This window comes from Miniopterus natalensis, chromosome 1, assembly GCF_054644295.1.
Source record: "Miniopterus natalensis isolate mMinNat1 chromosome 1, mMinNat1.hap1, whole genome shotgun sequence".
In the NCBI taxonomy this organism is placed as follows: Eukaryota; Metazoa; Chordata; class Mammalia; order Chiroptera; family Miniopteridae; genus Miniopterus; species Miniopterus natalensis.
In genome coordinates, this window is record NC_142081.1 from 42,153,932 (window position 1) to 42,179,053 (window position 25,122).

At 40.4% G+C, this 25,122-nt stretch overlaps 1 protein-coding gene across 1 annotated transcript in view; it reads right to left on the reverse strand.

Moving 5' to 3' along the window:
• SNX1 (sorting nexin 1) overlaps window positions 1–25,119 on the reverse strand; it is a 38,091-nt gene extending 12,972 nt beyond the window's left edge. The window contains exons 1-4 of the mRNA XM_016208589.2: window positions 24,954–25,119; window positions 8,167–8,275; window positions 3,321–3,448; window positions 2,701–2,767 (exon numbers count right to left, since the gene is read on the reverse strand). Coding sequence (XP_016064075.1) covers window positions 2,701–2,767; window positions 3,321–3,448; window positions 8,167–8,275; window positions 24,954–25,112 — 463 coding nt within the window. The 5' untranslated portion in view covers window positions 25,113–25,119. The remainder of the gene's footprint in view (window positions 1–2,700; window positions 2,768–3,320; window positions 3,449–8,166; window positions 8,276–24,953) is intronic.
• Between the last annotated feature and the right edge of the window lie 3 nt (window positions 25,120–25,122).

The window sequence follows — 25,122 nt, forward strand, 5'->3', positions numbered from 1 at the left end:
CCAAAATGTCAATCCCATACTCCACTGCCTTTAATTAAGGAAAGTCTAAGTACACGCATACATAGAACAGAGCAGCAAAGCAGGATCTTCAGACACTTTGCCTGCATATCATCTGCTCTCACTGAGGAAATGTGTGAGAAAAGAGAAACACTTGCAAGTACGCAGAGAGCTCACAAACATAGAAATGGGCTAGTAGTACAGTAGTTTTATTTTTTTTATTTTTATTATTATTTTTTAATTCTCACCCAAGGATATTTTTTCCATTGCTTTTCAGAGAGACTGGAGGGGGAGAGGGGGATGGGGGAGAGAGAGAGAGAAAGAGAGAGAGAGAGAAACATCGATGTGAGAGAGATACACTGACTGGTTGCATCCTGCACTGGCCCCGGTTCTGGCCGGGGATTGAGCCTGCAACTGAGGTACATGCCCTTGGCCAGAATTGAACCCAGGACCCTTCAGTCCTTAGGCCAACACTCTAACCACTGAGCCAAATTGGCTAGGGAAGTACAGCAGTTTAAAATTTATGTTAATTTCCTACATAATTTCAGCAAGTTGAAGATGCATTTGCAAATTACCAAGACTCTAAAAAGCATGTCCTGGTAAAAGTAGGATTCTAATTTATTTACATGTCTGGGAATGAGAACCACATGTTGAATAAACAGCCCACACAAGCAGAAGGTGTTCTGATAAGATCAGGCCTTGAATATAAAAATGCTTTAAGCAGTTGGTTTCTTGGCATCTACATAACTAAGAGGATGAAGGCTTATCACCAAAAGTGATTTGTATTTAAACCTAATCCATGTGATGTTTAAAAAATGGGTTGAATTGTGTCCCTCTAAAAAAGATTTGCTGAAAGTCCTAAACCCCAGTATCTTAGAATGTGACCTGGAAACAGGTCTTTATAGAAGTAATCAAGTGAAAATAAGGTCAGTAGGCTGGGCCCTAATTCAGTATGACTGGTGTCCTTATAAAAAACGGAAATTTGAACACATAAAGGGAAAATGATGTGAAGATGCCCAGAGAGAACACCATGTGACCATGAAGGCAGAGATTGGAGTAATGCATTTACTAGCCAAGGAATGTCTGAGACTAGAGAAGCTAGGGGAGAGGCACGCAACAGTCCTTCCCTAGTGTCTGCAAAGGGAGAATGGCCTCACCAACACCATAATTTCAGATTTCTGGTCTCCAGAACTCAGAGAATGTATTTCTGTTCTTTTAAGCCACCCCATTTATAGCATTATGTTACAGAAGCTCTAGGAAACTGATACACTCCCTCTCTTTCCTGGTTCAAACATCATGACTTTTAAATATTAAAACAATTAGTATTATTTACTTAAAATTTCTTTATCTTATTCTACCAAGGATTGAAAGCAGCTAATAACTAATTTAAAACCAATGTGCTTATAGAATGTTCATAAACATGAGAGAGGCAAGAGAGAATTCTAAACATGTAACCCAAGTTCTGGTCAAGGCTCCACCATGGACCACACTGTGACCTCACAGGAAAGCTACATTTCACTACTGGTCCTCAATTTCCTCTGTTGTTGGATAAGTGAACTGTAGAAGATGCTCACAAATATCTTACCAGTGCAACTGTCTAGGAAAAGTAAAACTCAACATTTTAATGCCAAACTATTTTGGCATAAAGTCTAATTAGACTTTATAAATTCCTGTTCCTAGTTCAGCATAGACAAAAGGTTTAAAATTACATTTTTCCTCTTAACCATATAAACACCACCCCCATTTAGGAGGACAAGACTCTGTATAGTGTCTTCTGTCAGGGATATACCTGGAACAAGGAAAATTGAGGCCTGCTGCTCTCTGCTCACTTATAGCTTTCACAAGCTTTGGACATGGGAAGGCTATCCTAAAAATCCAAGTTCTGGTGAACCTTAAGTATTGTGCTTTTTGAAAATTTTAATTTCAATTTGACCAAGATTCAACCTGGGTCTTTTAGTCTTTACCTAAAAAAGAAAGATGCAGACCTCCTCACTTCATTAGTACATTAAGAGTACACAAGAGGCCCTAGCTAGTTTGGCTCAGTGGTTAGAGCATCGGCCCACGGACAAAAGGGTCCTGGGTTCAATTTCAGCCAAGGACACAACCTCAGTTACAGGCTTGATCCCTGGCCCCGGTCAGGGCACAAGCGGGAGGCAAGCAATTGATGTCTCTCTCTCTCCCATCCCACCCCTTTCAATCTCTCTGAAAAGCAATGGAAAAAATATCCTCAGGTGAAGATTAAAAAAAATAATAATAAAATACATTAAAAAAAAAAAAGAGTACATGATAAATGATATGTAACAAGAATCCCAAACTTCTTGAGGGAAAAACAAATTCAGTATCCTCAAATTATAGAACATGTGTTTTTTGGGTATTTAAATAGAATTTATGACCTCAAAAGGAATAAAATGGTCTCATCAACTCTGTGGGAGAAAGCAATGTTTGGATTTTTAAAAAGGGATTCTAACGGTATTTGATGTCTCTGATTTTTCTGCCTAACTCCAAGAAAAGCCTAAATAAAGTACTGGGTAACTGATGTTTCTGGCCTTAGAAGCATAGTAAGGAGCATAATTTTACAGGAAAGATAGTGAGGAAGTACTTTACAATGGCTAGTTCAGTTCTGGAGGTGATCATCTAGAAATTAGCTAACTAAACTTTCTACAGCCACATCTTAACATCACAAGGGGTCCCAAGTGCACTTACCTATCTTCTCAGGATCGGTTATACCAACTGTCAAATCAAATTGGTCTTCCTGTTCTTCTTCCTCTAGCTTTTAAAGAGAAAACAATCATGAGAGTTGATACAAAAAAGGCTATTAATTTTATAGTGTATTAATACTGTATCAATATAACATGTAGATATATCCTTCTATGTATCAGTGTTCAGCTGTCTATTCCCAACAATCCCCAAAACCAACTTTCACAATTTTAAGTTGGGAGTCTGCTCAAAGGTCTTTGTTACATCTTTTATCTTAAAACCTTATTTTGATTATAATGAAAAATTGCTAGATTTTAGAAAACTTGCCTCTGTCAGGCTAAGGAGGGAAAGAAGAGACTATACTCTTGAATATGGGAGCTTCAGACCTAAATATCATTAGTGACCATTAGAAGCCTCTGTTATTTTCTGGGTAAGGGATACTCTGCCCAAGAAAGAAATCCTTTATTGGATTCTGGCTGTCAATTAACTATCAATGTCTTCCTCAAAAGTCACAAATATTTACTCAAGGTTCATCTTCAACTCAACTTCAGACTGGCAACACAGTCCTAAAAATCCAAAAAAAAAAAAAAAAAAAAGCCCCGCTAAGACCAGTAGCAGATTCTTACCTCCTCGTAGCTTTGCTGGGGCCTGGAACTACTTGTGGCTTCCTGTGGAGGAAGAGATATGAGTGTTTTCGCTGGCATCTTCTTCTGATTATTCTGTGTGCTGTCCAGTGATAGCTCCACTGTGGCATCTAAAAATAGTTAATATTTTATAACGAAGGTAAATAATGGGTCTTTCATGGCTAAACTTCAGTTTTATAGGCTGTGATAAGAACAGTAGCAACCACTCTCAATACTCAGAGTTCTCAGACTAAGAGACTAAGAATCAATACATTTTTACATGGATAAAAGGGAAGGATGGTAAGGGAAATATTCTTCTAGCACAAGTTTAGTAAAGCAACACCTCTCATTTCTAAATAGAACTACTTGGCTACATTCTCTTACATAGAATTTAGGCAAGAACCAGCTCTCAAGCAAAAAGACTACACAGCCAAAACAAGGGTGCCAATTTATTTTACTCTTAAGAGTATTCCTTTAAAACCTTATATGAATCCTATTCTTTTTAAAAAAAAAAGTTTTTATTGATTTTTTTAGAGAGGAAGGGAAGAGAAACATACATGTGAGATGGGCTGCCTCCTGCACACCCGTTCTGGGGATCAAGTCCAAAACCTGGGGATGTGCCCTGATCAGGAATCAAACTGACGACCTTTTGGTGTATGGGATGACCCCTGAGACACACTGGCCAGGGCCCATTTATTCTTGTTATAATTGTCATAAAAGAAGAATAAGTTTGGTCATCTACTTTATAAGCCAATATGATAGAAAAGGCAGGTATGCTGACAGTAAAAAATGACATCAGCCCGGCAGGTTTGACTCAGTGGTTAGAGCATTGGCCTGAGAACTGAAGGATCCCGGGTTTGATTCCGGCCAAGTGCACATACTTTGGTTGCAGGCTTGATCCCCGCCCTCGTCAGAGTGCGTGCGCTCTCTCTCTCTCCCTCCCCGCCCCCAAAAAGCAATGGAAAAAATATCCTCAGGTGAGGATTAAAAAAAAAAAAAAGACATCAACGGAACAGTAAGAAAAACTATAAACTAGAAAAAATGGACCCAAGATACAAACACAGTAACATCTCAGAAGAGGCACTGTTTGCCATACCTGATGATGGTACTGATTTTAGCACAATGTAAGAACCGTTCACAATTATAGTTCTAGATCATCTCGGCAAAGATTAAGTTATGTTCAGTGTGCACAGTCCAGGGAGGATAAAAGGACATGTGTAATACACCTAAGTCTCTCCAATCAAAACGGTGCTTAGGAGCTGCCTTTGTCTATGTGGGAGAAATTTCAGGTGAGCAGAACTGAGTCTCTAAGTGACATAGAGAGGGTTTTTTTTGTTTTTCAAATGTTTTTTATTGATTTCAGAGAGGAAGGGAGAGGGAGAGAGAGAAAGAAACATCAATGATGAGAGTCATCGATTGGCTGCCTCCTGCAAACCCCCTACTGGGGATTGAGCCCACAACCCAAGTATGTGCCCTGAGTGGGAATTGAACTGTAATTTCCTGGTTCATAGGTTGATGCTCAACCACTGAGTCACGTTGGCTAGGCAGAGGGGATACTTTCTTAGGCATTAAATTTTTTTAAGGAAATTTAAAAAAATAAAATAAAAAGCACTTTTATCTCAGAGCAATGGAGCTAGAAGTTCAAAATCTAAACACCTCAGATTTTTTTCTTTTCAATAAAAAAACACCATAAATATCCATTTGGGTTTGGCTTGATCACCAGGTATTCAATTTTAGCCCTTAGGGAATTCAAGGAAAGTGGTTTCTTTTTCTGTCCTAGTCTTTCATTTGGAGCTAAAATGAAACCAGAGATAGGGGTCTATAAGGCGTAACCAAATCCTAGATCAATGTTCTAATCATTAAATGTGAATCATGTCTACAAAAAAGCCTATCACATTGTTGGAATCCAGTCCCTATCAGGAAAAAAAGAGTGGTAATATAATCTGATGCTGGTGTGGGAGCACAAAACAAAAAGTATACATAGGAATTTAGGATTCCTTAAAACAAGCAACCAGCAAAAGTATGTTTAAGATACTCACATCCAGTCCTCACATAAATAAGTTAACAAATGTGTTTGGAAATTAAACAGGAGGTGCTTCTTGTTTAAAACTCTTGGCTTACTGAAGTACTACTAAAAGCCTTTTGAAGCCATTTCTATTGAAATTCATGTGACAAAGAAGTCAAAACTTATACTAAAAATGCTCCCCCCTCCTCTTACTGGTTTTTGTGTGTTTTTTTTTAAAATTTATCCTTATTGATTTCAGAGAGAGGAAGGGAGAGGGAGAGAGACTTGAAACATCAATGATGAGAGAGTCGTCACTGATTGTCTGCCTCCTGCATTCCCCCAAATGGGGATCGAGGCAGCAACCTGGGCATGTGCCCCAACCGGGAATCGGACTGGGAATGAAACCCCAATCTCCTGGATCCTAGGTCCACACTCAACTGCTGAGCCACGCCCGGCCACGTGTCCCCCTTCCCCCCCAGATAAGAGTGATGAAAAAGCCTTTGGGCTCCATCACAGAGACTCTGATCATCACTAAACTAATCATGTGGAAAATATAATCAGAACATCTAAATTTCCAGTCAATATCTAAAACATCTGAGAAATTACTCAAGTCCTAAACTAAATGTCTCATTGTAAGCATTCCTTTTTGTAGGTATTTTATGGTCCTTTTTTAGTAGTGAGGCAGTAGGGGAATGAAGTAAATCAGAATCCTCATTAGTAATAAATATGTCCCTAATAAAGATCTTCTATATGTTCATGTACATAAACCACAACCATGGGGGCTGTCAGTTACACTAAGATTTCAGGTCTTCTTATAAGGAAAGATTATATAAATGTGAAGGTCCCAAAGATAGAAAAACCTTCTTCTCAACCTGCCATATATTTAAAAATAATTATTTTGCATTTCTCCTCCAGAATCTTTATCCCAAAAAATCACTATCAGAATGAATAAATAGGGTGCACTTTAAGTTTCAGAGATGAAAGGAACTGGAAAATCTTCTAAATCTTTATAGACCTTCTAACTTCCCTTTCATGTCTTTTAAATTTCCTAGCTGAATTCTAATGTGAGTCTTCCCAGAATCTTTCCCTCCACACACTCATTTCCCCCCTTCCCCTCCCTTCTCTTCTTTAAGGATCCCATTCCCATGGCAGCTTCAACCTCTATGAAGAGGTTTTTCCACTTCTTCCCTCTCACCCCAGGCGGAGTACCACAGTTCAAATCACCTCCTGGGCATTTCCCTTTGCATTTCAGATTTAAAATATCTAAAGCCCAAACTCACTTTCCTCTCAAAGCCAGTTTCTTCTTTATAATCTAGTTCTCAAACAGTACCATTTTCTTCTCAATCCTCGGATTTGAAACCTAACTCTTGCCTTCAATCCTGATTTTTGGACACCCATTATGTTCAGTCACTAACACGAGAATTTGTTGATTTCTCTTATGAAAAGATTCACCTGATTTTCACTTTGTCCTTTCATTCTCTCTTTTTTTAAAATATGTTTTTATTGATTTCAGAGAGAGAAAGGGAGTGGGAGAGATAGAAACATCAATGATGAGGAATCATCGATCAGCTGCCTCCTGGACACCACTTAATGGGGATCAAGCCTGCAACCCAGGCATGAGCCCTGACCGGGGACTGAACTGTGACCTCCAGGGTCATGGGTCGATGCTCAACCACTCAGCCACACACTGCCAGCAATATACAAATGACATAGTATAGAGTTGTACACCTGAAACCTGTAATTTTATTAACCGATGTCACTCCTATAAATTCAATTAAAAACTTTTTAAAAATAAAATAAAATTTGGAGAACGTTAAACCAAAATAAAGAAATATATTCAATCTTCCTAAACTACCTTTCCAGCCCTATCTTCCATGGCTTCTCTAAGAACCCTGCTTTGGCCACCGGGTTTACTGACTGTCCCTCAAATGCACCTTATGCTTCCTCCCAACCGTTGGCCCCCTTTCTTCTTTCTTCCTACATAAATTCTGCCTCTTCCAGAGAATCTTCCAAGGCCACTCTAGACCAGAATTTCTAAATGTGGACACTACGAACATTTTAGGCTGGATAATTCTTTGTTGTGAGGGTCTTTCCTGTGTATTGTAGGGTGCTGAGCAGCATTCATGGCCTCTACACACCAGATACTGGTAGAACTCTCAGGTGTGACTACCAAAAATGTGTCCTACCATTGCCAAATGCCTTAGGGGGGAAAGGGAACTCACTCTCTGTTGAGAATAGGGCAGTCCCTCTCAACAAAAAAATTATTGGGCCCAAAATGTTAATAGCATCAAGATTAAGAAACCCCCATTCTATACTAGTGTTTTTCAAACTACAGATTGTAGCTCATTTGGTGAATTGTGAAATCAATTCAATGGGTTGCAAATGGCATTAAAAAAGAAACAATAAAAAATTTCAGATTGTACTGAAAGTAGTAAAGGCAAGTAATTTAATAAAACTTGTTTCATTTTTATACAAGTATGTATATATTTTGGATGATGACACAAAATGTATTTCTTACTATGAGTCTTGGTCATAAAAGTCTGCTTTAGTCTGATCTCAAACCTCTCTGAGCTCCCATGACTTAGTATTTCTATCACTGCTCTGGTCACATTTATATTACTGTTTAATAGTTTGTCCTAAGTAACTATATATTTATATCTTACCCCCTAAACGTACAAGAATCTTGATGGTAAGGACTGTGTTTTATATGTTTGGAATCTGCCACAACCCTAGAGTTATGCTTCCAATATGTAGATATGTATTTTGCAGGGTGTGTGTGTGTGTGTGTGTGTTTAACTCAGTAATTTAGAAGATGCCTAGTGTAAGTGTTGAGTCCATACTTGCCTGCAAAGAGATCCTGTGGCTCTTGGTCTTGTTCTTCATGGATTCCATTTTCTTTGAAGCCACTGTTGCTAGGAAAGGAAGTAATTCTCTTTGGAGACTGGGGCTTACTCTAAAAACAAAGAGATACAGTGAATAAGACAGGACTATTAAAAATAAACCTTTTTTTTTTTTTTTTTTTGAGCAAAATATTTATTCTGGCACTGGCTGGATAGCTCAGTTGGTTAGAGCGTTGTCCTGATATGTCAAGGTTGCGGGTTTGATCCCTGATCAGGGCACATGCAAGAATCAAACAATGAGTGCATAAAGAAGTAGAAAAACAAATCGATGTTTTTCTCTCTATATATAAAATCAATCATTCAATAAATAAATTTTAAAAAAGAAAAATGCAGCCTGCAGACAGGTCCTGTGCTTTCGAGTCTATGGATCATTGGTTCTTTTTCTTTAAATTAAGTTTATTGAGGTGACAGTGATTAATAATATTATATAGGTTTCAAGCATACAACTCTATGAAAGTGACTTTTAATGCATCCTTCAGTTCCTCCTACAGGTGTTTAGGAGAAGACAGCGGCACTAGTCAGTCAGTTCAATAAACAGCAAATCAGTATTAGTTGTATAAGTGTTGCCCAAGTAATCACAGAGCTAAAATAAACTCACACTTTTCATTTCCAAACACCATAACCTTGCTGAAATGCCCTACCCCAAAGCACATGATACTGATGCCTGTATGTGTACACAGAGATAATTCTCAAAAGAACCTGTCCAAATGAATTTCTCCTTCTCAGGTGATGACCTTTATTCTTTCAAATCCTGACAGGGCACATTCTAGTGACCAGGACACCACACTGAAGTCCAGAATTTAAGCTCCGATCCTGGCTTACTTTGTGGCCTTGGCTAAACTGTTCATTGAATCCCAGTTGTGTGGATATTACTGATACCTCTAAGGGGCAAAAGAAGGTTTAGCACTTTACATCCAATGATGTTTGTAAACATAATTTATCTTTTCATCTTTAACTTACACAGACACAGTTTTCAACCATACCCATGTCAGACTAGCAGAATAAAAACCATTCATGCTTAGCTTAGTGGGTACATAGTGAAAATACAGTCAGTCCATGGCCTTTATCAAAAGCTCAGTGATTAGTCACAAACAAGGGTGGGGAGAGACCCAGACCAGTTACCAGAACGAACAAAGCTGGATTGTGCAGGCCATGAACAGAAAGCTGGGAATCTGGCTTCAAAAGCCCATAGTGTGGTTTCGCAGGGTTTTGAAGTCAGACCCCAAGGCCAAATCAGTTAAAGACCTGACTTACGGAATCTTTTATGAAACATTTCCTTAGCAAATTGGGGGGATTTTTGTTCCTCAGAAACAGGCTTTTTCTGACCCAAAGGAATAAAGTGAAATGAAAGATCTATTGATACTCTGAATGTGCCATGCAAGCAGCTCCACCCTAATATTGGGACCACCCTTGGAGAAAGAAACTGTTACCAATATTTAGTTTTATATCAGCAAACAATGCTTTTACTGGAATTTTTCCTATGCTAATAAAATTTAGTGAGCACTTAGTTTTATATGCTTAAATGTTACACCAATTGTCAGACTTCCAGCTGCTTCTACAATTTTAAAAAGCAGAGACACAGACAACAAATAATAGGGCAAAAACAAAATCCACATTTCCCTTTTGCCTCACACATTGCCAACCACTTTCCTACATGTACATTTCCTATAAATACAGGGTATCCCCCCAAAAAGTATACACACACACTGAATAATTATAAAGACAGTGTTTATTAAAATACATTTCATTTTCAAAATTGAGCTATCAGCTGTTAAAGTGTATATACATTTTTTTGGGACACTCTGCATTCTTGTGCTCTTGTAAAGTCCAGGGATTTTTTTAAAAATTGGGATGACACTGGTTAATAAAATATAGATTTCAGGAGTACAAATCTATAATACATCATCTGTATATTGTATTGTGTGTTCACCACCCCAAGTCAAGTTTCCTTCCATCACCATTTATCACCCCTTTACCCTCTCCTACCTCCCCTTCTCTGGTAAATCCCTTACCCTTTTTCACCTAGTCCCCCTATCTGCTCTTCTCCCATCTGATTTCTTTTTAATTCACTTCCCACTGATACCAGCCATCTGTAGATGGAAATCTAGGAGAGATTAAAACCCAAGACACATTAAGGATCTATACATTTACCAGTAGCTCACTAGAGAGACTGAAACAACAGAAAGGCACAGGTTAGAATTTAGCCATTTTAAAAAGCACCTAGAAGAACCCATTCCTGTGATATGGAGATGAATAAAGCCAGCTTTCTATTTATGATTTACCATCTAAACTTGAAAGTTTAAAGACAAAGAACATTTTCTGGAGCAATTCCAGAATAGCAGTGTATCTATCTCTGTTCTAATCAGAAGAGACAGAACCAGAGGGTGGAATATATGAGACAACTAGAGCACAATTACCTTTCTCCCTTCACCAGACCATTTTTGAACTCAAGCTATAGCTGCTTGATTAGAACTGTGATGAAAACAAAGACTTGTGCTCCCTTAGTAGCTAGGTAACAACTACCCATGAGAACAGAAAACTGCTCCTCAGATATCCTCTGGGACTCTATCCCCAAAACCACTCAGGGTTGAGTTTTAAGAAAACTGAAGATAGTTTGAAAGATTACTATCTTTACTACCCTAATCTTTCCTCTGTAATTCTTCTATGTACTAATCGTCTATGTATATAAAACTTTGTATTCTGTTTTCACCTCTACCATCTGAGCATTTTTCATGTCATTAAGAATTGTACAAAAATCCCCATTCTTAGTGACTTGACTCTCTATCATAGGGGTAATACCACAACATAGTCATTTCCCTCATGATGGACAATTCAACAGTTTCCAGGTTTTTTATCATTACAAATGATGTGATGTTAGTCTCTACTATATATATCCTACGTATATATATATACACACACACACTATATATACACACATACATACATCCATACATATATATCCACATCTGATAATTTCCTTGGGATAGACTCTTAAGTAGAATTATTGGACATAAAAATTTCAAAAGCTCTGCTAAGTCACATCCGCCTCTCTCACCCCAGCAATGTACAAAAGTACTGCACCTATAGTAACATTAAGCATGTCTCTTTTAAAAAATCTTTGGCCCTAGCCAGCTGCTCAGTGGTTAGAGCGTTGGCCTGCAGACTGAAGGGTCCCAGTTTGATTCCAGCCAAGGGCACGTACCTCAGTTACAGGCTCGATCCCCAGCCCCGGTCAGGGCATGTGCGGGAGGCAGCCAGTCGATGTGTCTCTCACATTGATGTTTCTCTCTGTCTCTCTCTCCCTCCCTCTCTCTCTCTCTCTCTGAAAAGCAATGGAAAAAATATCCTTGGGTGAGGATAAAAAAATAAAACACCCCTGTGACTTGTCTTGATGTCCTTTGCCCATTTTTCTATGCAAAGTTAACTTTTCTTAGGTGTATACTTTTCTTACAAAAGTATATTAACCCTCTCTCTGGCATACTGTACAGTACCCCTCCCAAACTTTTTATCTGTTCACATTTATTTTTTACCTTGTGGATGTAAGAAACGTCCAAACCTGTAAAAAATTTTTGTAAGAGTTTATTTGAGCCGAAACTAATGACATATATGGGGGAGCAAGATCTCAAATGTCCCTGAGAATAACAGTTTGCAATTTTTTTTCATAAATTTAGAGTTAAGGAGGGGAGGGATGGAAAGGAAGATTACATGCAGGTGGGAGAAAGCAAAGCGGGGATTAGATTACAGATTAGTTAAAATTATGTACTCTCTTGAGGGTGGTCAAGACTCTGAGGGGTATTCTGTCATTTCAAAGGTGAGTTAACCTAGATACAAAGAACAACAGGCAGCGTTAGCTTAAAAACCTCTCACTAAAGAAGTCAAAGACCTGGGACATGCCTACCAATTATTACCTGCCCAGTCAGAAATTTATGATTTATTACAGCACCCCTTTTTTGTATACAACCTTACCAAATTTAACTTCAGTTGGTTGATTTGGATTGGCATTAGACAAACTAAGCTTAGTTCTTTAGGATTGTTAAAAAACAAAATTCAACCCAGTAAATGTAAAGATCTAATTGACTTTTTTTTTAAATTTATCTTTATTGTTGAAAGTATTACAGGTGTCCCATTCCCCCCCCCCCAATTGACCCCCTCCACTTCGCTCCCACCCCCTCCCCAGGCCTTCACCCCATTATTGACTGTGTCCATGGGTTATGCATACATGCATATAACTTCTTTGGTTAATCTCTTCCCACCCTCCACCCCCTTCCCTCTTTCCTCTGAAATATGATTTCCTGTTGCATGGGTCAGTGACTCTGGATCTACTTAGTACATCAGATTCTTTTGTTCATTAGCTTCTTCTTAAAGAAGACCCTTCAACTTTTCCTATAGTGCTGGTGTGGTGGTGATGAACTCCTTTAGCTTTTCTTATCTGTGAAGCTCTTTATCTGAACTTCAGTTCTAAATGATAGCTTTGCTGGGTAGAGCAATCTTGGTTGTAGTTCCATATTTTTCATCACTTTGAATATTTCTTGCCACTCCCTTCTGGCCTGCAAGGTTTCTGTTGAGAAATCAGCTGACAGTCATATGGGTGCTCCCTTGTAGATAACTAACTGCTTTTCCTTGATGCTTTTAAGATTCTCTCGCCTGGCCGGGCATGGCTCAGCAGCTGAGCATCCACCTAGGATCCAGGAGATCGGGGTTCGATTCCCAGTCAGGGCACATGCCTGGGTTGCAGGCTAGGCGGCCGATCAATGACTCTCTCATCATTGATATTTCTATCTCTCTCTCTCCCCCTCCTTTCCTCTTTCTGAAATCAATAAAGATATGTTTTTAAAAATAAAATAAGATTCTCTCTTTGTCTTTAACCTTTGGCATTTAAATTATGATGTATCTTGCTGTGGACCTCTTTGGGTTCCTCTTCTTTGGGACCCTCTGTGCTTCCTGGACTTGTAAATTGATTTCTTTCCCTAGGTAGGGGAAGTTTTCTGTAATTTTTTCAAATAGGTTTTCAATTTCTTGGTCTCTTTCTTCCCCTTCTGGCACCCCAATAATATGAATGTTGGGTCTCTTCAAGTTGTCCCAGAGGCTCCTTATACTATCTTCATATTTCTGGATTCTTTTTTCTTTTTGCTCTTCTGGTTGGGTGCTTTTTGTTTCCTCATGTTCCAAATTGCTGATTTGATTCTCAGTGTCCTCTACTGTTGACTCCCTGTAAATTATTCTTCATTTCAGTTCATGTAGCCTTCATTTCAAATTGGTACTTTATTATGTTATCGATTTTCTCAGTTATTTCCCTAATAGTATGCTTAAACATCCTTATAAACAAAATTCTGAACTCAGTGTCTGTTAGTTTGCTTGGATCTATTTCATTTAGTTCCTCTTCTAGAGACTTCTTCTGTTCTTTCCTTTGTGACATGTTTCTTTGCTTCCACATTTTGGCTGCTTCCAGGTGTTTGTTTCTATGTATTAGGTAGAGCTGCTATGTCTCCTGGAATCTGTAGAGTGGCTTTGTGTAGTAGGTGTCCTGTAGGGTCCAGTGGCTCAGCTTCCCCAGTCACCTGAGCTGGGCCTTCTAGGTGCTTCCCTGTGTGGGCTGTGTGCACTATCCTGTTGTAGTTGAGCCTTGCTTGCTGTTGGCGTCACTGAGAGGAACTGAAACCCTGGCCAATTGGCTGTGAGAACCAGCTGCAACTACAGCCAGAGAGCTGCTGTGCTGGAGGGACCCCTATGGAGCAGGATTTACTTCAGTGGGGCTTTGGTGTTCACCAAGTGCGCCTCTGAAGTATGTCACTCGTGGATGTGGTAGGGTTGTAATCCAGCGTGGCCGCGTCTGACCACCAGGTGCACTGTCCCTCAGGCCTCCTGGGAGGTGCAAAGCCAGCCTGTGCCAGTGCCTTGCCCAGGGCCACCCAGTATGAGCTACACAGCAAACCGTAGGTGGCTGCTACTTGTGCTGAGCTTGGAGGTGTCCAGGAGAGGCCAAGCTATGAGCCAATGCAGGCTGCCACTAGTGCCAGGCCTGGGGCCACTTATCAAGCCATATGGGGCACACCGAGGCCAGCTACTGCTTGTTTGAGAGATTTTAGGAAAGTCCTAAGCATGGGGCTCGAGAGGCCACTTGCATAGAAAAGCCACTGAAAATGGCCTGGATGAGCTTGCAGGAAGGGAGGTGTGGGACGTCTGGGAATCTCGGGGTGGGGCCAAAGGTGAGAGTCAGGTGCTGGCGATTCAAATATGGCGCCTGCCTGCCGGCTGTGTGGGTAGAGAACTCACCAAAGAAGCCATGGCCTCTGCCAGCTCTTCTGCCTGGGAGGAAGCTGCCCCTCCACCTCTCGCCTGAATCTCAGGCAGGTTAGTTCCTCCCCAAGTGTCCCAGGTTCCTTTCAAGCTGCTGCCCAGCGCTGGGGATCAGAGGGAGCGCGTCTGAGTGAGTCCGTGTGCGGGCCCTTTAAGAGGAGCTGCTGGGGCTCCTGCAGCCTCTGCGACCCTCAGCCACAGTCCCTGCTGGTTTCACAGCCCGAAGTTGTGGGACTTCTTTTCCTGGCCCTGTAGCCTTGGGCTGGGGGCCTGCTGTGGGACTGGGACCCCTCACTCCTCCAGGAAACCCCCACTGCCGAGATGTCCCTCCCAGCTTTAAACGGCAGCACCAGGTGTGGGCCTGCAGACGAGTCTCCACGATTCAGCCCCGATCCGCCCGCGTCTCCGCCCCTCCTACCGCTCTCTGTGCTTCTTCAGTTCCCTGGTTGTAGGGCTTCTGTTCAGCCAGATTTCAGGAGGTTCTGAGTGATGGTGGTTCTGTATTTAGTTGTAATTTTGATGTGGTGGTGGGAGGTGGCAGGTATAGCTGTTACCTACTCCACCACCTTGATATGTCTCTGACTTTACTGAATGATTCATGAATCATCCCATCTAATAAACAGAAGTGTTCCCAGGAGTTGTGAAAAATGGAAGGGTTTTAATGGCAGGAAGTGAAACAAGGAAGTCATTAGTGAAAGAAAAGAAAGTATAAGTCATCAACTTTTTTCTTTTAATTGAATTTATTGGGGTGACACTGGTTAACAAAATTATACAGGTTTCAGGTGCACAAACCTACAACACATCATTCGTACAATGTATTGTGCGTTCACCACCCCAAGTCAAGTCTCCCATTCATCACCATTTATCCCCTGCACCCTCCTCCCACTTCCCTCCGCCCTCACCCCTGCAATCACCACACTGTTGTCCATGTCCATGAAGTTTGTTTTTTTTTATTTTTTGCTCAATCCCTCCACACATACACCCCTACCTCCCACAGCTGTCAGCCTGCTATCTAGGAATCTAACAAGAAAAATAGTGACAGACTCATAGGTCATCAACTTTTTGAAACAACGGAACCCGACAGAGATTTTATCATGCAGATTAACCTATTAGTGCTAAGAAAATTTCAGACTGACTGTTCAAAGGTCATATTTCTGAGGAACCCTTGGGCACTGTTGGTGGGAATGCATATTGGTGCGGCCACTCTGGAAAACAGTATGGAGGCTCCTAAAAAAATTTATTTATTAATTAAAATATATCTTTATTGATTTCAAAGAGAGGAAAGGAGAGGGGGAGAGAGAGAAACATCAATGATGAGAGAGTCATTGATTGGCTGCCTCCTGCATGCCCCTGACTGGGGATCGAGCCCACAACCCAGGCATGTGCCCTGACCGGGAATCGAACCCCGACTGCCTGGATCCTAGGTTGATGCTCAACCGCTGAGCCACGCTCGGCCAGGCTCAAAAAATTTAAAATGGAGCTGCCTTATGACCTAGCCATTCTAGTTTTGGGTATGTATCCGAAGAAACCCAAAACACTAATTCAAAAGAATACGTACACCCGTATGTTCATTGCGGCATTATTTAAAATAGCCAAGATGTGGAAGCAACCCAAGTGCCCATCAATAGAGAAGTGGATAAAAAAGTTGTGGTACAGCCCTAGCAGATTTGGCTCAGTAGTTAGAGCATCAGCCTGCAGACCAAAGTGTCTTGGGTTTGATTCCCAGTCAAGGGCATGTATCTCGGTTGCAGGTTCCATACCAGGCCCTGGTCAGGGTGTGTGCAGGAGGCAACCAATCAAAGTGTCTCTCTCACATCGATGTTTCTCTCTTTTTCTCCCTCTCTTTCCCCTGCTCCTTTCTCTTTTCCACTCCCTCTAAAAATCAATGGAAAAAAATATCCCCGGTGAGGATTAAAAAAAAAAAAAGTGGTGGTACATATAGACAATAGAATATAAAAAAGAATGAATTCTTACCATTGTGACAGCATGGGATGAACCTAGAGGGTATTATGCTAAGTGAAATAAGTCACACAAAGAAAGACAAATACCACATGATCTCACTTATATGTGGAATCTAATGAACAAAATAAACAAATGAAACAGACTCACTGACAGAGAAGAGACTGATGGTTGCCAAAAGGGAGGGGGTTTGAGGGACTGGGTGAAAAAGGTGAAGGGGTTATTGTAAAATTGTACGTAAAATTGGCAGTTACAAAATAGTCATGGAGATGTAAAGCAAAGCATAGAGAATATAGTCAATAATACTGTAATAACTATTTATAGTGGTGGGTACTTGAAATTTCAAGGGAATCGAATCACTTTGTAAAGTATATGACTGTCTAACAGCTATGCTATACACCTGAAACTAACACAAAATATTAAATATAAAATGTAATTGAAAAATAAAATTAATTAAAAAAAAATAAATGTCACATTTCTGGGAGAGGTTGAATTTGAAATTAAGTCTTGGTTTGCTGTCAGGGCAAATGACTCCATTTGGGGCCTGTTATTTCTTTTTTAACAGGCTGAAAAGTATCAAACACACAGTTGGCTTAAGACAGCCCTATCCATTTTTCTAGTGCATCTAGGTTAACACACCTTTGAAATAAGCGTAAACACCCTCAAGAGAGCACATAATCTTGAAAACTATCCTGTAACACAACCCCTGCCTTGCTTTCTCCTACCTTCAGGTAATCTTCCTTATACTCCCTCCTTAATTTCAAATGTATAAAAGCTGCAAAATTTATTCTCTGGATCATTTGAGATCTTACTTCTGGGCAACTGTTTGGCTCACATAAATTCTTATAAAAATTCTCTACAGGTTTGAACAATTCTTATGTTGAACTTGTCAAAATAAATACCCACCTAGGCATTATAACAACACATTTCATATGCTATGCCTATTGAAAGGCTATTGAAAGGCTAATTTTAATCAGTATTATTAAGGTATAATTTATATTATAAAGCTAATTTTGAACCAACAGTTACAATTTTAGGAAGGACTCATTTTGGGGAAAGGAGAAGGCACACTGATTACATTGAATGGCAAAATCAATACTAAATATATAAGCCTTACTTTATAATCCATATTTTAAAATCCTCTTAGTAAGTCACAAAATATACATGTACTTGAAGGGGACTAAATTTCAATCAACAGATAAAATTATATTGTAATGACAATAAAATTATATTCTAATGAAAATAGTATGCTTGTGATGTACTTAAAGCCATCGCCCAGTCTTGCCTATCTCCCTTTGCCCTCCCAACTTTTTTTTTTTTTTTTTAATAAAGGAAGCATTCTTTCTGTTAGTGATAGGATCCTAGGCTAGGATATCCAATACTTGCTGACTCCCTTTGACTGTTAATTCTAGCAGGTGGTTCTGCTGATAAGCTGTTTAAAAGTTCAAGTTCTTCTGTGTTTATAAGAGCACATGGTCAGCCTAGTCCTAATTCTCAGAAAGGCGCTGGAAAGATCTGCCAGCAAGAAAGCACTTGAGGCCTAGGCTACTAACGCAATTTTCTTAGCACGGGGAAGGGCAGACCTGGACTTGCTGTCTCTCAGGGATGCCATAGCCATTCAGTACTGAAAAGTCATGTGATTCTAGGTAACTTCCCTTTAGGTTAACCAGTTACGATTCTTTTGTTGCTCAACTGCTCTTTGCTCCATATAGAACCTTGCATTATGTTCAAGGGACCTCAAAAGGGTAGTACTGTTAAAACTCAACTGCATAGGTAGGTCAAATCCAAATTAAAAGCTAAGGTAACACTGCTTCTGGAGAACTAGAGTACTCATTTTCTGATAATCAGTATATTTTAGTAAGGCAAGATGGTGCTATGAAATTGTGTGATCATACTAATGTAACAAGGCAACGACAATTAAGAAGTCAACCCCAGAAGCTATACCCAGATGACAACAGGGTAGTCAGGAAGACTTTTTTTTTAAAAAAAACAGATCTTTATTGATTTCAGAAAGAAGAAGGGAGAGGGAGGAGAGAGATCGAAACATCAATGATTAGAGAGTCATCATTGATCGGCTGTGTCCTGCATACCCACGACTGGGGATCAAGCCCGCAACCTGGGCATGTGCCCTGACCGGGAATTGAACCCCAATCTCCTGGATCCTAGGTCAGTGCTCAACTGCTGAGCCACACCAGGCTGGGCAGGAAGACTTTTAATATATATATATTTATATTGATTTCAGAGAGAGGAAGGGAGAGGGAGAGAAAGAAATATCAATGATGAGAGAGAGCCATTGATCAGCTGCCTCCTGCTCGCTCTCTACTGGGGCTCAAACCCGCAACCCAGACATGCGCCCCGAGCAGGAATCGAACCATGACCTCCTGGTTCATAGGTTGACACTCAACCACTGAGCTACGCCAGCCAGGCAGGAAGTCTTTTAAAAATTACCCTGGAAGATCTTGGCATGAAATACTGCTCCTCTGCCATTTTTACTTCTAGGAAAAAATGAGAGAAGTGTGACAATGTATTAAGTTTCTATTGCTGCTGCAACAAATTATCACAAATTTAACAGCTTAAAAAATGCAAATTCAGCCCGGCTGGGCGTGGATCAGCGGTTGAGCATCGAACTATAATCCAGGAGATCTCGGTTCGATTCCCGGTCAGGGCACATGCCCTGGCTGCGGGCTCAATCCCCAGTAGGGGGCGTGCAGGAGGCAGCAGATCAATGACTCTCATCATTGATGTCTCTCTCTCTCTCTCCCTACCTCTCTCGGAAATCAATAAAGATATATTTTTAAAAAAATGCAAATTCATTTCTTGTAGTTCTGTAGATGTCAATATAGGTCTCACTGGGCTAAAATCAAGGTCTCATCAAGACTGTGTTCCTTTCTGGAGGTTCTAAGGGAGAATCCTTTTCCTTGTTGGTTGTAGCTACTAGAAGCTGCCCACATTCCTTGGTTCATGGCTCACTTCCTCTATCTTCAGACATTAATATTGCATCTCTGTGTGCCTCCCCTCTCCCACCAAAGGTAGTCATCTTCTGTAGTCACTAACGGACAGATGCTTCCATTTTCAAAGGATCCAGCAATCCCACTTCTGGGTATATATTCAAAAGAATTGAAAAGCAGGGTCTTGATATTTGCACTTTCACAGCAGCACTATTCACAAGAGCCAAGAGGTAGAAGCAATCCAAATGCCCATTTAAGATGAATTGATATACAAAATGTGGTATATATACATATATGAGGGAAATTCTGATACATGCTACAGCATGAATTAACCTTGAGGACATTATGCTAAGTGAAATAATCCAGTCACAAAAAGACAAATACTGCATGAGTCCACTTATATGAGGTAATCTAAAGTAGTCAAATTCATAGAAACAGAAGGCAAAATGGCAGTCACCAGAGGGTGGAGAGAGAGGGGAAAGGGGAAGTTGTTTAATGAGTATAGTTTCAGAAATGCAAGATAAAAAAGTTCTGGAGATATGTTTCACAAATATGTGAATATACTTAACACTACTGAACTGTACAATTAAAAATGACTATGATGGTAAATTTTGTATGTTTTTCACCACAATTTTTTAAAAAAGCTGATCTGTTGCCCCCCCCAGGATACCTGTTATATTGATCACAGATGTAGGGCTAGATTCTAAAAATACCATGTCCTTTCCTGTCTAAATGTTAAACACCAGCCAGAATATGTAAATAATTTTAAAAAAATATATATATCTTTACTGACTTCAGAGAGAGGAAGGGAGAGGGAGAGAAAGAGAGAGTAACATCAATGATGAGAGTCATTGATTGGCTGCCTCCTGCACCCCCCTCCCCCACTGGGGATCGAGCCTGAAACCCCAGCATGTGCCCTGACCGGGAATCGAACCTTGATCTCCTGGATCCTAGGTCAATGCTCAACTGCCAAACCATGCTGGCCGGGCTGTAAGTAATTCCTGATTAATCAAAGGCTACTCAAGCCCGGCCAGGCATAGCTCAGTGGTTGAGCATCGACCTAGGATTCCAGGAGATCATGGTTCCATTCCCAGTCAGGGCACATGCCCAGGTTGAGGGCTTGATCTCCAGTCAGGGGCGTGCAGGAGGCAGCCGATCAACGACTCTCTCATCACTGATGTTTCTATGTCTCTGTCTCTCCCTCTCCCTTCTTCTCTCTGAAATCAATAAAAGATTTTTTTTAAAAAGACTATTCAATACAAAACTTTTCACATCCCTTGCTATTGCTTCATCTTATTTCTTTTTTCTGACCATTTCTCTAATTACTAGAATTTCAATTCAAGAATAGTAGTGGGAAAAAATTCTAATTGGTCTAATATATCATCAAAATGGAATAACCCTATTTAGCAAAAATCTGAACTAAGGATATCATTTATCTGTTTTCCTCCCTCCTCTTAGCATGAGAATAGCTTCCACAGTTCTCCTTTACGTAGAGGGCAAATCTAATTGTGGTCCTGGTATATTGCTAAAAAGAGATGGGCATATAAGAACTCCTGGAAAGGCAAATAAAGAACTTGCTTCAATTCTATCATTTAGGTTTAGAAGTATGCAAATAAGACCAGTGATGTCCAATGAGGTGTAAAAATATGTATGTCATTTTATAGTTGTTGTTTTTAAATCCTCACCAGAGGATATTTTTTCCATTGCTTTTCAGAGAGTGGAAGGGAGAAAGAGAGACAGAGGAGAGAGTGAGAGAGAAACATCGATGTGAGAGACACACATCGATTGGATGCCTCCCCCACACGTCCCAACCTGGCCAGGGAGTAAGCCTGCAATAGAGGTATGTGCCCTTGACTGGAATCAAACCCAGGTCCGGTGCCGAAGCTTTAACCACTGAGCCAAACCAGCTGGAGCATTTTATAGTTTTTTAACATAATAATTTTAAAAATTAGGAGAACCAAAAGAATGGCTCCAATTTAATCTCCAGTTTTATTTAGGGAAAAAAATTAATCCTATCCCAGAACTAAGAAAGTTTTAACTGAAAAAGATACATATCTGGATTCAGGTCCATATAAAAAATTCAGATAATATATTTAGAATTTTAGACCTTTTAATTTATAAGGTAAGAGACAGAAAGAATAAAAGGTCTTAAGTATTAAGAATCAGACCTTCCTCAAGCTGGTTTGCAGTCTTAAAGCAATGACCAGATTTTAATAATTCTTTTAACTCTAGTCTCTCCTTGTAGGTTCTAAAATGCATCATTATAATGGGCTGCCCTTTCGATCATAAATCAAATCACACTTTTATTACTGTATTAACAAAGCCTCTTGGGCTGTAAGAGAGCAGATGGGATGATTAACAGCAGCAGCTGTTACATCAATATTCAGGAAATTACATGCATACCATAAATGAGTTTTAAATTTTACATGCCTCAGCTTTCCAATTCTTTAATGCTCCTCTCCTTGCCTCCAACATGCAACAAAATACAATATAAACTTAAGTCAGTAAGATGTTTACTTTGATGACTTCTCACTAATCAAATCAATTTTACTAGTTTGATTTTGACAAAATATATTAACCATTTTGGAGTTAGTTAACTTTGTAATCCATTATTAGATTTTTGTAGGTTTTTTTGATTCTTTAAATAGTTTCAATTTGCAAAATGCTCAATTGTTTTAAGTGTTTTCAGGTACATATTCTAACTCGATCCTCATTAAAAACAGTGGAAGTAAATACTATTTTTATTCACATTTTATAGGTGAGAAAACTGTACAAAGTAATTAAGTACCTTGCCCAAGGTTAAGCTAGCAAATAACAGTGCCTGGATTTGAATCAGACTTCAAAGCCCATGCTCCTAAATACTTTATTCTTCAATGTTGTTCCTTACTATACAGAAGCAATGCAATCCCCTATCTTTTCACACTGGCTCATAACTAAAGCATATATTGAAATATAATTTGTATTTAATGGATATTTAATTAGAAATTCACAGATAGGGGTCTTGGCTTCCTGAAGATTAACAACAGAACAGGGCTCAAAAAATGGCTTACAAGTGGCATTTTAGTGTCCTCGGCAACTCATTTTTCCTGAATCAGAATCTAAAAAATAATTATGCTTTATGTGGTACAACAAGGTCGTTCTAACCTCCTCCTTCTCCCCTTAGCTGGAAATTAAGCAAAGTATTTTTACAGTCTTACAAGAGAGAAGTATTGATGCATCTGTAAAGTAATCTGGTTAGATCAATCAAATCATAGCCTCTTGAACTTTTTAAGGTAACTCTAGAAAATAACTCCTCACCCTCCCAGGGTTTTTTTTTTTTTTTTAAATAAGTCATCATTTGTCTATGTGACCAATCACTTTGAGTGCCAGAGTTTCTATTCAGAAATATTCAGTCTAAATACCTACCATCACAGCAGTTACCAACAGGAGCTGTTCTCTATGGGCTTATGGTAGACTTAAGAAAGGAAAAGACTAAAGATTTGTTTTAAATGGGATACAGAAAGACTAAATTAGCACCAAGAGTTATTTCTCAGAACAGACTTCACTAAACAGTTTGAGCTGTTATGTAAGCATCAGCAAATGCTTTCTTTCTTTTAATTATTATTTTTTAAAATCCTCACCCAAGGATATGTTGTTCGTTGAGTCTAGAGAGAGACAGGAAGGGAGAGAGGGAGAAGGAGAAGGAGAAGAAGAGGGAGAGGGAGAGGGAGAGGGAGAGGGAGAGGGAGAGGGAGAGGGAGAGGGAGAGGGAGAGGGAGAGGGAGGGAGGGAGGGAGGGAGAGAGAGAGAGAGAGAGAGAGAGAGAGAGAGAAACATCTATGTGGGAAAGACACATCAATCGGTTGGTTGCTTTCTGTACACGGAACCCGCAATCCAACCTGTGACCCTTCAGTGCATGACGACATACTAACCAACTGAGCCACACTGGCAGCAAATGCCTTTTGAGCTGGGATTATGGACTCAGTCCCTGAATACAGTACAGGGAAAAGTCTAATGACTGTCATAGAAGATATTTCCAAGAAACTCAACCTTTTTCTGATGTGTGAGAGGAACAAACTTTCCTCCACCCTCAAGTTTCTTCTGGCTGGTCAAATATACGGGACATACTAGCAAGAGAAAATAACCAAATTTTAATACGTATGGGAACCCTCACATACATGAGCGAGTCAGAGGCCCCACATGCAGGTAAGGTTCAGAGATAGAAAAGGAACATGGGGATAAAAGACATCCTGAGCTAGGGATGAGATAAGGTGCCTTGGGGGCTTCAAAGGGTCATTGCAGGATGATAAGATCATGTGCTTAGTAAACAGAAGTTTGTCCTGCCTGATAGATAGGTCAAAAGAGGTTATCTTTGATAATCTATTATTATGGGGAAGGCTTCTAATTCAAGTTCTTCTAAGTAGGGGCAGAAATTTCTCTTGAGCCAGAGGCTAATGTTGCCTTTAGCTCAAAACAATCTCCATACCACAGAGGCACATCTTGGGGTGACTCATTCTGAACCCCCATACTGACAAATGAGACAAGCCTCCAACTGTTTCAGACACATACTGCATAAAGAATTAAAAGCTGCTTTATTATTTAGTCACTTATATACTGAGTAGCTACTCCGAAGAAAAGCATTATTCAAGGTAGAAAGATATATAAATTCACAGACCTAATACTGAAGACGTTTTCAACCTAGAAGGAACTATACCAACTGGTACGAGTCAATATTCTTACAAAACCACCAAAACATCACTCACTGGTTCTAGAACTGATAACTGATTTCCACATTCTACATACAAAGATTAGTTTTTCCCAATACTGAACTCTTATTAGAAACCTGGATATTACTATGGGAAACACCATTTCCTCCTCACATTTACAGATTTGCTCCCACGAAGATATTTAGGCACTTTAACACATCCCTTTAAAAGGGACAAAGCTTATGGTATATGTACTGATTTATCTGGCAGGGCTTTTTTTTCAAAGGACCTTTGGCAGGATATTCCTAAAGAACAGAGGAGTCTACTTAACTCTTATAACATAAACCAAGATCCAGAAAGGTCGTTTGGTAATTACAGGTTAAGTGTTGAGCTAATGAAAGGATTTGCGGGCGGGTCACTATGCTGGGCCACTCCAGGTAACATTATTCATCCTGGGAGCGGTAGGCGAGAGAAAGTCTGCACCCATGCGCTTATCATGACCTATTAGATCAGCTCTGCAGGAAACGACCAGCAAAACAGCTCCCTGAGTCCGTGGGGTCACTACAAAGCAGGGCCCAAAGCCCGCCTCGCCGGCTCTTCGCAGACAGGGACCTCGGCGGAGAAGCCACCACACCCCTCACTCCTCGCCGTCCGCCCAGGGGCCCGAGAAGCCAGGCCCTAGGTCTTGGCGTACATCTAGCGTCCCCGGACCACGACTACTGTCACCAACGCAAAGTCTCGCCGGGCCCAATTTGCCCAGCCTCCCCGACCCTCACTTAGCCTCTCTTCCCTTTTGGGGCGCTCGCCCGCCCCCCTGGCCGCCCCAAAGGGTGCGAACTCACCGCCGCCGCAGCGCCGGTGAAAATATCCTCCCCCTCAGTGTCGCTGTCCCCAGCCTCGGGTTCTGAACCCCCGGCCGCCCCCTCAGACTCCGGCTCCAGGCCGGGGAAAGGCGGAGGGAGTCTTTCCGCAGCGCTACAGCCACCACCACTCGACGCCATCTTCCTCCAC